The sequence below is a fragment of the Phytophthora sojae genome (genome assembly GCF_000149755.1).
Source record: "Phytophthora sojae unplaced genomic scaffold PHYSOscaffold_3, whole genome shotgun sequence".
NCBI lineage: Eukaryota > Oomycota > Peronosporomycetes > Peronosporales > Peronosporaceae > Phytophthora > Phytophthora sojae.
Window position 1 is genome coordinate 10,375,926 of NW_009258117.1, and position 15,374 is coordinate 10,391,299.

The 15,374-nt window shown below is 45.4% G+C and overlaps 9 protein-coding genes across 9 annotated transcripts; 1 reads left to right on the top strand and 8 right to left on the bottom strand.

Moving 5' to 3' along the window:
- Positions 1-162: 162 nt before the first annotated feature.
- On the bottom strand, positions 163-1,038 carry PHYSODRAFT_492611 (hypothetical protein; the record flags this gene model as incomplete). Its single annotated transcript, XM_009527065.1, has 1 exon — positions 163-1,038. One exon carries the CDS (start codon positions 1,036-1,038, stop codon positions 163-165), a length of 876 nt encoding a protein of 291 aa, XP_009525360.1.
- Positions 1,039-1,083: 45 nt separating this feature from the next.
- PHYSODRAFT_497074 (hypothetical protein) lies at positions 1,084-1,767 on the bottom strand (the record flags this gene model as incomplete). Its single annotated transcript, XM_009527066.1, has 2 exons — positions 1,084-1,437; positions 1,483-1,767. 2 exons carry the CDS (start codon positions 1,765-1,767, stop codon positions 1,084-1,086), a joined length of 639 nt encoding a protein of 212 aa, XP_009525361.1.
- Positions 1,768-1,801: 34 nt separating this feature from the next.
- On the top strand, positions 1,802-2,038 carry PHYSODRAFT_404270 (hypothetical protein; the record flags this gene model as incomplete). Its single annotated transcript, XM_009527067.1, has 1 exon — positions 1,802-2,038. A coding segment is annotated over one exon (237 nt), but the record flags the coding sequence as incomplete, so codon positions are not given.
- An 8,701-nt stretch (positions 2,039-10,739) lies between these two features.
- Positions 10,740-10,946, bottom strand: PHYSODRAFT_488405 (hypothetical protein; the record flags this gene model as incomplete). The annotated part of the gene is made up of 1 exon (XM_009527068.1): positions 10,740-10,946. The coding sequence occupies one exon, from the start codon at positions 10,944-10,946 to the stop codon at positions 10,740-10,742; it is 207 nt and encodes a 68-aa protein (XP_009525363.1).
- A 283-nt stretch (positions 10,947-11,229) lies between these two features.
- PHYSODRAFT_497575 (hypothetical protein) lies at positions 11,230-11,436 on the bottom strand (the record flags this gene model as incomplete). The annotated part of the gene is made up of 1 exon (XM_009527069.1): positions 11,230-11,436. One exon carries the CDS (start codon positions 11,434-11,436, stop codon positions 11,230-11,232), a length of 207 nt encoding a protein of 68 aa, XP_009525364.1.
- A 1,016-nt stretch (positions 11,437-12,452) lies between these two features.
- Positions 12,453-12,659, bottom strand: PHYSODRAFT_494529 (hypothetical protein; the record flags this gene model as incomplete). The annotated part of the gene is made up of 1 exon (XM_009527070.1): positions 12,453-12,659. The coding sequence occupies one exon, from the start codon at positions 12,657-12,659 to the stop codon at positions 12,453-12,455; it is 207 nt and encodes a 68-aa protein (XP_009525365.1).
- A 293-nt stretch (positions 12,660-12,952) lies between these two features.
- Positions 12,953-13,159, bottom strand: PHYSODRAFT_495781 (hypothetical protein; the record flags this gene model as incomplete). Its single annotated transcript, XM_009527071.1, has 1 exon — positions 12,953-13,159. The coding sequence occupies one exon, from the start codon at positions 13,157-13,159 to the stop codon at positions 12,953-12,955; it is 207 nt and encodes a 68-aa protein (XP_009525366.1).
- Positions 13,160-13,452: 293 nt separating this feature from the next.
- On the bottom strand, positions 13,453-13,659 carry PHYSODRAFT_492396 (hypothetical protein; the record flags this gene model as incomplete). The annotated part of the gene is made up of 1 exon (XM_009527072.1): positions 13,453-13,659. One exon carries the CDS (start codon positions 13,657-13,659, stop codon positions 13,453-13,455), a length of 207 nt encoding a protein of 68 aa, XP_009525367.1.
- Positions 13,660-14,451: 792 nt separating this feature from the next.
- PHYSODRAFT_495320 (hypothetical protein) lies at positions 14,452-14,658 on the bottom strand (the record flags this gene model as incomplete). Its single annotated transcript, XM_009527073.1, has 1 exon — positions 14,452-14,658. The coding sequence occupies one exon, from the start codon at positions 14,656-14,658 to the stop codon at positions 14,452-14,454; it is 207 nt and encodes a 68-aa protein (XP_009525368.1).
- Between the last annotated feature and the right edge of the window lie 716 nt (positions 14,659-15,374).

The following is a 15,374-nucleotide window of genomic DNA, read 5'->3' on the forward strand; positions in this document are numbered from 1 at the left end:
TGTGCGAAAGGAGGTTCGTCGCCGTTATGGTGTAGGCGTAGCAAAGAAACGTCCAGCGAAGGGTTCGCCAGAGATGAAGGCTAAGATGGCTGCGCTCAGGGCACGCCGTAAGTCTGGCGGTTCATTTACGTTGTAGACGTCACAAAAAATAGCTTGAATGGCTTATTTTTTTGGACGAATCAGAAGCAGGATGGATGCCGACGTACCTCTGAAAATCACTTTTTTATCATTTTGGTTACAGATACTGAGTGTAATACTAGCTCGAGCGCCATTGTGACAGTTCATCCACGCATACTGACTCGGTTTGTATGAAATGACCTTTCCAATAGCGGCGTCACCTCTATCAAAAGCGCTGACAATATCACCAGAAGACACGTATTCGTTTTTCATCAGATCGCAACGAACGATGTAAGAACTGGTCGGGTGAATCTGAGGAATGATGTTTGATAGCTGAGCACTTCCAACAGTAGCTGATGTGGAGGGGTATGTACCCGCTGTGAGACCAACTACTTTACCGAATTCAGCATTATCGATGATCAGTCGAGGAACGCAAGTAGTAGTCGGCAATCCAGTACCACCAGAGGAGTATAAACCAGAGGTAGGTCTGGTCCATGTTCCACCGGTAGTTGGTAGAGTTGTAGGCGTAGGAGCGAAATCAAGCTGACAAGCGTAATAGACACTGTTAGCACTCATTTTGATATAGAATACGTTATTCCCCGACGGATCGATTAGATACGCCCCAGCATTGACAAGAGCAGTCTGAATGCTTCGGTTGATATCGTCATAAGAATAAATACCATCAGGGAGGGATACACTGATTGTGGATGTAGTTGCAGCGGTAGGTACTTCGATTTTGAACGTTGTGTTCTGAAATTGCATTGAATCAATGTTATACTCGCTGTTATACATCGAAATCGATTGAATGGCACATACTACATCGCGGAAGTCAGCCGCCGATCCGGGAAAGGAGTATTTCCAGGTTGAATTGGTTCCATCTTGTACCAGATTGGTGCTGTCGAGTTTGATAAAGCTGGACATATTGATTATATGTTTGTAGGCATATTTTTGTTTGATAAATTGGAATTAGTCCTCGATACGAATCGGTCTATCGAAGTTATACCTGATCTGACCCTTGACCGAATCAATGAAGAGCATTTGGCCCTTTCGCTCCGCGGCTTTGTTGTAATAATAGACGATTGAACGCTCATCTACTCCCTTGATATTAAAATCTTTCACAACCATATGGAGGTCTCGCTTAGAATTAGCTTTCAGGATCGCTACGTACTCTAAGTTCAATCTGATCATCTTGTCCGTTGCGAAGTAGCTGTGGCTCAAGAAGATGGTTGATAGCTTGAAGTGGCGCCCTCTAGTGAAGTAATGTGAGAACAAATTCTTCTGAAGAAGCTTACCGTTGCTGTAGTCATCGATGATGACGAGCTCAGGCTTATTGGAATTAATTGGTGTATGACGTACCCGTTCAACACTCGGAGGCGAGTCAGGGTCGGCGAATGTAATAAAGCCAACAAGCTTATCACGAAGATACTCATATAACTCCTGGTGAGGATTACGAGCAATGATCGTTAGATGAGCAAATACGTGAGGAGAATGCTTGAGGATGAACATACATAAGTTGTTCTTCCCTGAGAACGATGGCCCCAGAACCACCATTCTAAGCAGCGCTTTGATGTCAAGTGCTGGAATATCACCCATAGAGGCGCTTTTGAATTTTTTAGGGATTGAAGCTCCGAAATCTGGAATACCGCTCATGATTATCGTCTAAACTATATAGGATCAAACAAAGATGAGTTCAGGTTTTTCTTATCCTAGCCCGATATTCACATCGCCGATTTATAATCCGGCATTCTTTCTCCAATTGGATGCCAGCGGGTTTCTAACGTATGACTATGCTCAGACTCTTTATCTGAACAAGTATGACTATCGCTTGACGTACATTACCGGTGGCTCTCAAGGCGTAGCATCACCTGGTGTAGCGCTTGTCCCTGGAAGTGGTGGGAACATCAGCGGTCTTGGAGCACTAAGCTGTAGTAGACTAACTGTTAATGGTGCTTCCGTTTCAGGCGTACCAACGTATGTAGCTGATATTACTCCAGGTACTGCCGCTATCAACAAAGCTCTGGTGCTTGATGCATCAGGTGAAATTGCTACTATTAGTAGTTTGACGGCAACGTCGATTACTGGCACGCTGCAGACAGCGACTCAGCCTAATATTACTAGCTTAGGCACGCTATCGTCCCTCACCGTGAGTGGAAACATATCTGGTACATTGGCAACTGCTGCTCAGACCAACGTAACAAGTGTAGGGACACTCTCGTCGCTCACCGTGAGTGGAAACATCAATGGAACGCTAGCGACGGCTGCTCAACCAAATATCACCAGCTTAGGTACGCTTACTGGATTGACTATCGGAGGCAGTTTAACCTTTACTGGTGCAAGTCGATCCATTACAGGTCTTAGCTCGCTAACTGCAACTAACATTACTGGTACGCTACAGACTGCTGCTCAGCCTAATATAACATCGTTAGGTACTCTAACCGCTGTAAATTTCTCGGGCAATGTATCGGGTACGCTACAAACCGCTGCTCAGCCTAATATTACTAGTCTAGGTACGCTTAGCAATCTAACCCTTAGCGCTGGTGGAACCGGTTTATTCATTCCGAATCTGAAATTTTGGGATGGAGTCAGTTCTTGGATAAATTTCAATCATGCTTACTTTCTCAATGTTATCGAAGGGGGCGCTTCAGCCAGTAGCGTTGTGGTTCTCAATAGTACGAAAGATTACCCAGGCATTCGCGATCTAACCATATCACGAAACTTTATAGCTTCGACTTCAGTATCATCGCCTACGATCACATGTGATACGATTAGTAAGTCAGGTACTCAAACTATGAATGCAGCGACCTTGAATATCAATCCTACTACGCTTCAACTCAGGGGAGATACTCTCAATGCTACAGGTGCGGAGCTGAACAAGCTTGCTGGATGCACAGCATCTACCGTTGAGCTGAACTGTCTAGATCTTATCACCGGAGCAGGAACTGCAGAAGCATCAAAGGCTCTTGTACTAGACTCTAATAGTAGCATCTCATCAGGTATCTCATCTCTAACGTCAACCAATCTGATATCCACTACTTCTACCCAATGTCAGATTGCGGCCGGGACATCATTTACACCAACAACGCGTGCCTCTGGTTTTAATCTCATAATTCGTAATCAAAGCAATACGGTTGGCGCTCAGGCCGGATTATCGTTCACGATTGAAGGTACTAGTGATATGACAACGTACACCCCTAGCGTTAATCTATATTGTACTAGAACCGCTACGAGTCTTCAATATTCAATTGCTGATTTTGCAATCAGTACACGGTCAGGAGCTAATGCATTATCACCAATGACTGAACGTATGAGAATCACTCAAGCAGGATACATTCGCTTTGGATCAGCTACCAGTACTGCAAAAATTGATATAGTTTCGAGCGCGAATTTACTAAGCGAGTCTTGGCAACGCGCAATGCGTATAGCCAACGATGCTACTACTCCAATCGAATTTGAAATTCAGGTATACAACGATGTCGCGGGAGGAAGTAGTGGTGTAGCTCTAGGCACCACTACGAGCGACCCGCTAAGGTTCATGGTTGGAAACACAACTCAAGCTTATCTCAACAGCTCAGGAAGACTGGGAGTTGGTATGAGTACGTGGTCGCCAGAAGCAACCATTCACTCAGGCGGAGAGGTATGGGCGAATAATTTCATGCACGTAAAGGGAGGCGGCGATGGATTTGCTAGGTATCGATTCAATTGGTCTCAGACTGACTATCCAGCGATTGGTACTGATTCAACCGTAGGAGCTATCAGGTTGGGAAAATGCGATGCTAATTACTCGTGGACAGCCTATGTCCCGGTGCGTGGAGGAAGCTATACCAATGCAAGCGATGAGAGGTTGAAGGCGGACATTGTAGACTGTCCCTATGGTTTGGCAAGCCTTATGAGAATGAGACCTAGAAAATTCAGGATGGTTCAAGAGCAGACTGTCCATGTTGGCTATATCGCTCAGGAGCTGTATAAGGTCATGCCAGAAGCAGTAGATATCGGAGCAAACGATGAGCTTAATCCGGATGGGTTTCCAGTGAATCCATGGGGAATCGATCTCGCCAGTTTAACCTCGGTACTGTGTAAATCTATCCAAGAACAGCAAGGCCAAATCAATAATCTCAAAGCTGAACTCAATGAGTTGAGAGCGATTATGTCTGAGTAAATATAGAATGGTATCTGTCAAACCCAGTTCGTGGCGAAGACCGCTTGCCCTCAGACTACTAACGCTAATGTCGTTGATACTGATCAACTACAATGTGATCGAATTGTCGAATTCCACGAGAGGGTTATATATTGTATTGGCTCAGGGATAATTTCGCACCGATAAATATAGAGCAGATCTTGAGTACTTCGTTGTAATAGAGTATCATGGGCTGCGGACCAAGTAAAACGATCAAAAAGAACCTGACTAACCCTGAAACTGGCCAAGTCATCGGTTCAATAACGATGCACGCTGGAGTGGTTTCGATAGGGAATAATGCTTATATCCCAATGTACAACGTACATAGTGGCAAGAATGCTGTCATGGCTATGGATATCGGAGATTAAAAAAGTCAGACTCTATCGCGAGAAGAGAACAGACGTAGACATCTAAGTATATCCGCTCTGCTCTATAGAGCAAATGTCTTCACAGACTTTGACTTTGTTTTGGCTGGTAAGCCCAGACTCGGCCGCCTTCCGTTTGGGTAGATGCCTCCACCTTCTTGGTCGACTTGTCGAGGTCAGTAGCCCACACAGCGGCTTGGGTCTTCTGGGGACGATCATGAATGATGATGTTCTTCATGATAGCTTTCAACTCAACGACGTTGAGGTCGCTATTGTCACCATAGCTGCCTCCGGAACTGGATATAATGCGCGAGTTGAAGAAGAACATGGTATTATAATAAACGGGTGATAATATCTTTGAACTCTTTATCATCAATCAGTCGATTGCTGTACATATCCATCGTGAGAGACTTGAGCTGCTTGATGATACTGGGGTTGTCATTTCCGAGTTGTGGCTCTCCTTTTAGCTTATCGTATTCAGCCCTAAGCGTATCTAGAGGATCCTCTAACTTATCGTGGAAGCTGTATTGGAGATGAGTAATCGATAGAACCTCCTTGAACAGTGTCTTATCTTCAACGCTGAGCTTATTGTAAGCGGATTGATCGATACGGTTCTTATAGACAAGTGCCTTGATCATGGCTTGGAGGCTATCACTGATTTCCCACTTAGGACCACATTTACGCCGATTCGGCTGAACGATCACGAGCTTTTTAGCATCAAGGTCGGGGATACGAATATACTTGCTTCCGATCTGCTTGTATGTGTAGGCTGACGGCGTTGCTAATCCTTGGATCTCATTGAGATTGTAGGTACGGCCTCGGCGAACTACACCATCCAGCGGGGCAACACCTGCACCGCGCAATCCTCGACCTTGAAGCTTTCGTTTAACGCCACTGCCGGATACCTCGCTTGCCTCGGCGTATCGCTTAGCCTTCGTTTGATATATCGATTTTGTCGCCTTCATAGCTGATGTAGCTGCCTTCAACACCGATCTCGCTGCTTTTGAGTTATTCCCTCTAACAGCCTCTTTTGCTTCTTCATAGCGTTTGTGAGCCTCACCGTATGTCTGAAAAGCTGCTTCTGACTCATCATGAAGCTTTTGCAAACTGTCATCGTATTCATACTCTTCAACGCTTTGCTGTCTAATATCGTGTACAGACTTTAGAATAGCCTCATTCAATATTTCAAGATTAGCATCCAGGTTTTTACGTCTTTTCTTATCAAGCTCCTTTTCTTCAAGTATCTTAGCTGCTTCTTCATCGCTCGATGGGAAGGGGTATTCAACCTCATTAAGATAGCGGTCCAAGTCCTCAGCTCCGTTGAGTAGGGACGAAAAGGTATCCATCCACATGATATTCTTCATTAACCCCTTCCAAGCTACACCACTCACCTGCTTGTGTGCTTTGTTTTCACGATTTAAAATATTTAGGGGTCTAGACCCCGATGGCTGCCCAAAGTAGTATGATGGATGGGACTTAACAACACCGTTGATTTTCACGATTGGTTGTAGCCGAAATGGAATATCAATACTATTAGCGTGCAACTGGCTGTAGTAATCAGTTAAGATATTCTTGGCGTCGTTATCAGCGTTTGATAGGCTTGGTTCATGTCTTCATCAATACCACTCAGTAACCCATGCTGAGCTTCACCATTAGCTGGGGTAAAATCATTTATGTGTTTGGTTTCATTGCTACCAACTAGTTCTAACTCGAGGCCCCTGGCTTTAGTCATATTAATGAAAGATTGGAATGTCATTATCCAGTTCACTTTCTGAGTGATTGCTTGCTTCACACGCTCGCTATCTTTCCCGTAAACGCTAATGCTATTGCCATTGATCCAAACATAGCCATCTTTGTCAATAGGAGAAGATTTTGCGGAACCATTAAGAATTGGTACAATCTTCTTTATCAATCCGTTAGATTCAAGGACTTCCCTATTTTTGCTAATTGTCCAAAATAATTTGAGCTTGCTGTCCATTTGATCGGATCTTGTGGATGTTCCAGTATCGAACACAAAACTGTCGTCAAGTCTCTGCTTAGAGCGGTTTGAATAATCTCCTTCTGAGGCATTGATTCTTTTTCTTTTTGAGCCGATATTTTGCCAAACCTGGTATGGGCTATTTTTGTCCTCTTTACCCATCTCATTACGTCGCTCCTTCTCATTGACGTATGCGAGGAATCTGACATCATCAATTAATACCTCACCAATATGGTCATACGTCTCAGACCAATCAATGCTCGGAACTAGTACATATTTTCTCAGTTTAATACTGTACACCTTAGCATCCATCCCAATATAATACTTAGTAAGCTGCCGGCCGTTGGAAGCAATAGGGTGAATATTTAGTTCTGCAAGGATGGGGTAAACCTCGAAGATTTTAGCGACCGCTTCCTTTGACTTTGTTTGATTTTTCACCTCAGCATTGCCTTCGTCGAACAAATCTTCTTCGACGGGCTTTTGCGGCAGTGGACTATCAGGGCCAACACCAGCATCTGTCATTCTTGCACTATTATCAACTCCAACATCAGTCGTATCGGGGCTCACGTGGACCCAACCATCGCTGGTTTTGGGCTTAGCAGTACTGGAAGCATCAACGGACTGAGGCTTTGCAGTAGTCGATGCATCGTTCATTTCAGGTGTTGCATTAACTTCAGCATCTACCATTGTTGAGGACTCAGGTTTTTTTTGGGAGTTTTCAATATTCAGACTTTTTTTTAACTCTTCCGGCGTAGCCTCGTCAGGGCCAACCGAAATATCAGACTGAGCGGATTGTGTTGATTTCTTTGGAACAGTAGTGATACCATTCGCGATATCGCTAGCCCATGATGCACCTTCGTACATAAGGCGTTTGGACTTGGCTTGACGAACTCGGCGCTCAGCTCGTTCGAGTAGCTCCTGTCGGTTTTGCTCTCGCTGAGCGAGGGATGTAAAGTTGGGAAACATCGTCTAACTATATAATGGTAGTCATAAAAAAGTATTAGCATCGATTAAATACATACTCACCAATAGCTTGTCATAACGGAGTCATGCTTAAATGGTTGATACGTATGACAGAAACGGTTTCGCTCATTGAGGAGATTGATGTATCGATCCTTGATGCAATGAAACGGCACACCAAATATCGTTTCTAACTGGTCGCGGTACTGTAGATTGTACACGGTTTCCCGGAAATTGGCTACTGGGTCTAAATCTCTGAGTTCATTTTTGATTCGACTAACCTCTTGAATTATCCACAGCTTTCTTCGGAGCTGTACAAGCTCACGTTGATTCTCTACGCAGTTGCAACACATTCTATATATGAAGTCATATATTTTAAGCATTATTTTTGGAAAATAGATTGATAGATATAGATGAGTCAACGCTTACAGTGGATTTCACTATTTAACTTATTTCGAAGATAGTTCGACTCATTTTTAACGACTTCCAGTACTCATTCTCTAAGGTTGATCTCTTGTTCTTATTGAATAATCTAAGATTATCTTGTGGCTCCCAGGAGTCAAGTTCATTACCGACCCACTGAATGAGATACTTGCACTTGCCAGATCGCATCTGTTTTGTGGTCTAAGATCTTCTCCACCTCTAAAATATCACGTCTGTTGATAGTAGCTTCAGATGTTTCTGCTTTAACAATTTTTAGATCGTTTAGCCCCTTGTAAAGAGTGTGTCCGTTTTTCGACTTGATTTGGATGCGGTAGCCATCAATACCTACCACCGAATACACAGCCTTAGACCATCTTGCTGCTTCTTTATCAAATGTTTTCTTTTTTAGTCGATACAAAACCTTTTCACCGACCTCGAACTCGTTTTCAATCCTCTCGGCTTCAGCCTGGTTGTGGACAAGTTCAGATTCAATTACCTTACCTTTAGCTTCGTTGGGAGAATGTCAACCTTATGGAGGCGGACAAAAACCCTAATTGCGGCTAGTACGGTCGGGCCAGTTTTGTTGGTTAGTAGTTTGGCGTAGCCTAGGCGAGAGTTGATGTTGATTGCAGTCAAGATTGGTCTTTTCTCCCAAAACGCCAAGTCCATCTGCCACGAATTGGGGTTAGTCGATGCGATTTTGAACCCATCGTATCGATTCTTCTGCTACTGAAATCGCTGAATATCGCTCTGGTTTAAGTACCATTCCTTGACGATTTTCATCGTAATCTTTGGCTCCAGTTCTTTAGCCTTCTGGTACAAGGCTTGGGCACCCACATAGCCCGTTTTGGGGTCATAGTATATTTTGGACAACAGCTGATCCATCGCTCTATATGGTTATAAAACAAAAAAATCCCCTGCCAGGTAGTTGCTTCTATGTCTAGCGGTTCGGTGGTGATACCATCCGCAAGTACACGACGCATGTCGTAGTAGTAGTTTAGAGCTGTTTTAGTCTGGGTGTACGTAATGATTGATTTACTCTCCTTACTGAGTCTAAACCCCTTGTTAGTGCCCTGTAGCGTGATGCGACCGCGAACAACTGATTCAAAGCCATCTGGGTTGAGGATATTACCGTTTCGACCACCATTCTGCTGCACTCCCTTCGCGGAAACCTTGACCTTGTAAGATTCGTCTGGTAGGTAGCAAATGTAGTTCTTAGAGGACAATGATACCATAGCATCACCAGACCACTCATCCTTGAACAAACCTGGCGTTCGGCGATCAAACTGAGCCATCTCTTCGCTATAATCACGTGGGAACCACTCGTACTTATGCTGCTGAAAATGCTCACGAAGCTCGGGCTTGATACACTCAACGAATGGCTTCTTACAGCTGAACGCAATACAAGCCGAGTATGTGTCCATTTCTTGGTACTGGAATTCCGAACGGTCGAAGTAGAAGTCAATGCAATCATAGTAGAAATGCAACATACGGAGCTTAGCGAGCTGATAGATTGCAATCGATAGATGAATTGGGTTCTTATTGTTGAGCTTTCGCTCCTTCATAGTGAATTCACATGAATCATTCAGCTCTTCCATTCCATGGATGGTGAAGTGCTCAATCTTGGCCTTGATTGCCTTGTCGTCCGACTCATACCTGACCTCCTTGTGCTTGCTCATGTCCATGCCAGATCGACCAAACGCACTATTACCAACCAGTTTCATTATCTCAGCAATCATAGCCTTATTATTGCTACCCTCACTAAGCGTTTTCAGCTTAGTCAACAAGTCTAGAACCAAATGAATCTTACGATTGGTTGTCGATTCATTCATGAATCTATCGATTTTGAGCGCATCAAATGATTTAGGGTTCGTAATGATTTTTTTCAACTCTTGGACTAAATCATCCATATCAGAGTCAGATACCTTCTCAATAATGATCTTACAGATGGATTTAACATTTTCATCACCCTCTCGTCGTGCGCTCGATACGGCTTCCATGAATGGTGCAAATGCCTTGTGAGAGCTAGCCTTGATGAAGCTGTAAGTCTTGGTGATCTCCATACCATGAGAAATGTACCATTTGAGTAGCGGTGCATAAATGAGGACCTTCTCACCAAAGTAGCTCCCGATGAGTTTGCGAGCCGGCTTTGCTCGGCTTTTCTTGCGCTCCTCGTTGTACTCGAACATGTGCTGGCCGATGACACTCCGATCGCTGCAGTCGATAAGGGTGTTCTTGAAAATTGGGGTCATTTCACTGAAGTAGGGTTTGAGGTGCTCTGGTGTACGGATATCACACTCGAGGAAGCCAAAGATCTTATCATTTACAATATCATCGACGATCCCTGTGTATGCTTCGATGGTAGTCAACCGTCCACATGGCATCTCATTACCTAGAGCCCACAAATACAGAGCATCCTTTAGCGACATGTTCTTGCGAGCAACGTTGCATCCCACACAGCTGATCAAGATATTACCATCGATGTGTCCGAGCTTGTTATTGATTCGGTCAGCCGAGGCAGTATCAGCTGTGAGTTGCTTGTAGCATAGCCCACACAGGTACTTTTGTCGCTCTAGCAAGTCGTTGAGGTGTTCTAGTGTCATATTGAATTCACGATCGGCATCAGCATCCTGGGTCTTATATCCACTTAAGTGACTAGCGGGAAAGTCAAACGCTTCAGCAGGCTCCTTACTTGGTTGCTGGAGGTTGTTGAAGCACGTCTTCAGCCGATGATCTTTTTGCAGATCCTACCCCCTCGAATCTTGGTCTCGTTGCGTTTCGCGTATCTGTTGAAGATGATAGAAGGACCACCAGCAATGTTCGCCTTCATCTTGGTGTAGATGTCCTTCTCCTCTCTATCGATCCTGTACACCAACCTGTCTGAGTTGAATTCAAGTAGCTTCTTGTGGCGGAAGCCCTTTAGCGACATGTTCTTGCGAGCAACGTTGCATCCCACACAGCTGATCAAGATATTACCATCGATGTGTCCGAGCTTGTTATTGATTCGGTCAGCCGAGGCAGTATCAGCTGTCAGTTGCTTGTAGCATAGCCCACACAGGTACTTTTGTCGCTCTAGCAAGTCGTTGAGGTGTTCTAGTGTCATATTGAATTCACGATCGGCTGGGTCTTATATCCACTTAAGTGACTAGCGGGAAAGTCAAACGCTTCAGCAGGCTCCTTACTTGGTTGCTGGAGGTTGTTGAAGCACGTCTTCAGCCGATGATCTTTTTGCAGATCCTACCCCCTCGAATCTTGGTCTCGTTGCGTTTCGCGTATCTGTTGAAGATGATAGAAGGACCACCAGCAATGTTCGCCTTCATCTTGGTGTAGATGTCCTTCTCCTCTCTATCGATCCTGTACACCAACCTGTCTGAGTTGAATTCAAGTAGCTTCTTGTGGCGGAAGCCCTTTAGCGACATGTTCTTGCGAGCAACGTTGCATCCCACACAGCTGATCAAGATATTACCATCGATGTGTCCGAGCTTGTTATTGATTCGGTCAGCCGAGGCAGTATCAGCTGTCAGTTGCTTGTAGCATAGCCCACACAGGTACTTTTGTCGCTCTAGCAAGTCGTTGAGGTGTTCTAGTGTCATATTGAATTCACGATCGGCATCAGCATCCTGGGTCTTATATCCACTTAAGTGACTAGCGGGAAAGTCAAACGCTTCAGCAGGCTCCTTACTTGGTTGCTGGAGGTTGTTGAAGCACGTCTTCAGCCGATGATCTTTTTGCAGATCCTACCCCCTCGAATCTTGGTCTCGTTGCGTTCGCGTATCTGTTGAAGATGATAGAAGGACCACCAGCAATGTTCGCCTTCATCTTGGTGTAGATGGCATCAGCATCCTGGGTCTTATATCCACTTAAGTGACTAGCGGGAAAGTCAAACGCTTCAGCAGGCTCCTTACTTGGTTGCTGGAGGTTGTTGAAGCACGTCTTCAGCCGATGATCTTTTTGCAGATCCTACCCCCTCGAATCTTGGTCTCGTCGCGTTTCGCGTATCTGTTGAAGATGATAGAAGGACCACCAGCAATGTTCGCCTTCATCTTGGTGTAGATGTCCTTCTCCTCTCTATCGATCCTGTACACCAACCTGTCTGAGTTGAATTCAAGTAGCTTCTTGTGGCGGAAGCCCTTTAGCGACATGTTCTTGCGAGCAACGTTGCATCCCACACAGCTGATCAAGATATTACCATCGATGTGTCCGAGCTTGTTATTGATTCGGTCAGCCGAGGCAGTATCAGCTGTGAGTTGCTTGTAGCATAGCCCACACAGGTACTTTTGTCGCTCTAGCAAGTCGTTGAGGTGTTCTAGTGTCATATTGAATTCACGATCGGCATCAGCATCCTGGGTCTTATATCCACTTAAGTGACTAGCGGGAAAGTCAAACGCTTCAGCAGGCTCCTTACTTGGTTGCTGGAGGTTGTTGAAGCACGTCTTCAGCCGATGATCTTTTTGCAGATCCTACCCCCTCGAATCTTGGTCTCGTTGCGTTTCGCGTATCTGTTGAAGATGATAGAAGGACCACCAGCAATGTTCGCCTTCATCTTGGTGTAGATGTCCTTCTCCTCTCTATCGATCCTGTACACCAACCTGTCTGAGTTGAATTCAAGTAGCTTCTTGTGGCGGAAGACCTTTAGCGACATGTTCTTGCGAGCAACGTTGCATCCCACACAGCTGATCAAGATATTACCATCGATGTGTCCGAGCTTGTTATTGATTCGGTCAGCCGAGGCAGTATCAGCTGTGAGTTGCTTGTAGCATAGCCCACACAGGTACTTTTGTCGCTCTAGCAAGTCGTTGAGGTGTTCTAGTGTCATATTGAATTCACGATCGGCATCAGCATCCTGGGTCTTATATCCACTTAAGTGACTAGCGGGAAAGTCAAACGCTTCAGCAGGCTCCTTACTTGGTTGCTGGAGGTTGTTGAAGCACGTCTTCAGCCGATGATCTTTTTGCAGATCCTACCCCCTCGAATCTTGGTCTCGTTGCGTTTCGCGTATCTGTTGAAGATGATAGAAGGACCACCAGCAATGTTCGCCTTCATCTTGGTGTAGATGTCCTTCTCCTCTCTATCGATCCTGTACACCAACCTGTCTGAGTTGAATTCAAGTAGCTTCTTGTGGCGGAAGCCCTTTAGCGACATGTTCTTGCGAGCAACGTTGCATCCCACACAGCTGATCAAGATATTACCATCGATGTGTCCGAGCTTGTTATTGATTCGGTCAGCCGAGGCAGTATCAGCTGTGAGTTGCTTGTAGCATAGCCCACACAGGTACTTTTGTCGCTCTAGCAAGTCGTTGAGGTGTTCTAGTGTCATATTGAATTCACGATCGGCATCAGCATCCTGGGTCTTATATCCACTTAAGTGACTAGCGGGAAAGTCAAACGCTTCAGCAGGCTCCTTACTTGGTTGCTGGAGGTTGTTGAAGCACGTCTTCAGCCGATGATCTTTTTGCAGATCCTACCCCCTCGAATCTTGGTCTCGTTGCGTTTCGCGTATCTGTTGAAGATGATAGAAGGACCACCAGCAATGTTCGCCTTCATCTTGGTGTAGATGTCCTTCTCCTCTCTATCGATCCTGTACACCAACCTGTCTGAGTTGAATTCAAGTAGCTTCTTGTGGCGGAAGCCCTTTAGCGACATGTTCTTGCGAGCAACGTTGCATCCCACACAGCTGATCAAGATATTACCATCGATGTGTCCGAGCTTGTTATTGATTCGGTCAGCCGAGGCAGTATCAGCTGTGAGTTGCTTGTAGCATAGCCCACACAGGTACTTTTGTCGCTCTAGCAAGTCGTTGAGGTGTTCTAGTGTCATATTGAATTCACGATCGGCATCAGCATCCTGGGTCTTATATCCACTTAAGTGACTAGCGGGAAAGTCAAACGCTTCAGCAGGCTCCTTACTTGGTTGCTGGAGGTTGTTGAAGCACGTCTTCAGCCGATGATCTTTTTGCAGATCCTACCCCCTCGAATCTTGGTCTCGTGCGTTTCGCGAATCTGTTGAAGATGATAGAAGGACCACCAGCAATGTTCGCCTTCATCTTGGTGTAGATGTCCTTCTCCTCTCTATCGATCCTGTACACCAACCTGTCTGAGTTGAATTCAAGTAGCTTCTTGTGGCGGAAGCCCTTTAGCGACATGTTCTTGCGAGCAACGTTGCATCCCACACAGCTGATCAAGATATTACCATCGATGTGTCCGAGCTTGTTATTGATTCGGTCAGCCGAGGCAGTATCAGCTGTGAGTTGCTTGTAGCATAGCCCACACAGGTACTTTTGTCGCTCTAGCAAGTTGTTGAGGTGTTCTAGTGTCATATTGAATTCACGATCGGCATCAGCATCCTGGGTCTTATATCCACTTAAGTGACTAGCGGGAAAGTCAAACGCTTCAGCAGGCTCCTTACTTGGTTGCTGGAGGTTGTTGAAGCACGTCTTCAGCCGATGATCTTTTTGCAGATCCTACCCCCTCGAATCTTGGTCTCGTTGCGTTTCGCGTATCTGTTGAAGATGATAGAAGGACCACCAGCAATGTTCGCCTTCATCTTGGTGTAGATGTCCTTCTCCTCTCTATCGATCCTGTACACCAACCTGTCTGAGTTGAATTCAAGTAGCTTCTTGTGGCGGAAGCCCTTTAGCGACATGTTCTTGCGAGCAACGTTGCATCCCACACAGCTGATCAAGATATTACCATCGATGTGTCCGAGCTTGTTATTGATTCGGTCAGCCGAGGCAGTATCAGCTGTGAGTTGCTTGTAGCATAGCCCACACAGGTACTTTTGTCGCTCTAGCAAGTCGTTGAGGTGTTCTAGTGTCATATTGAATTCACGATCGGCATCAGCATCCTGGGTCTTATATCCACTTAAGTGACTAGCGGGAAAGTCAAACGCTTCAGCAGGCTCCTTACTTGGTTGCTGGAGGTTGTTGAAGCACGTCTTCAGCCGATGATCTTTTTGCAGATCCTACCCCCTCGAATCTTGGTCTCGTTGCGTTTCGCGTATCTGTTGAAGATGATAGAAGGACCACCAGCAATGTTCGCCTTCATCTTGGTGTAGATGTCCTTCTCCTCTGTACACCAACCTGTCTGAGTTGAATTCAAGTAGCTTCTTGTGGCGGAAGCCCTTTAGCGACATGTTCTTGCGAGCAACGTTGCATCCCACACAGCTGATCAAGATATTACCATCGATGTGTCCGAGCTTGTTATTGATTCGGTCAGCCGAGGCAGTATCAGCTGTCAGTTGCTTGTAGCATAGCCCACACAGGTACTTTTGTCGCTCTAGCAAGTCGTTGAGGTGTTCTAGTGTCATATTGAATTCACGATCGGCATCAGCATCCTGGGTCTTATATCCACTTAAGTGAC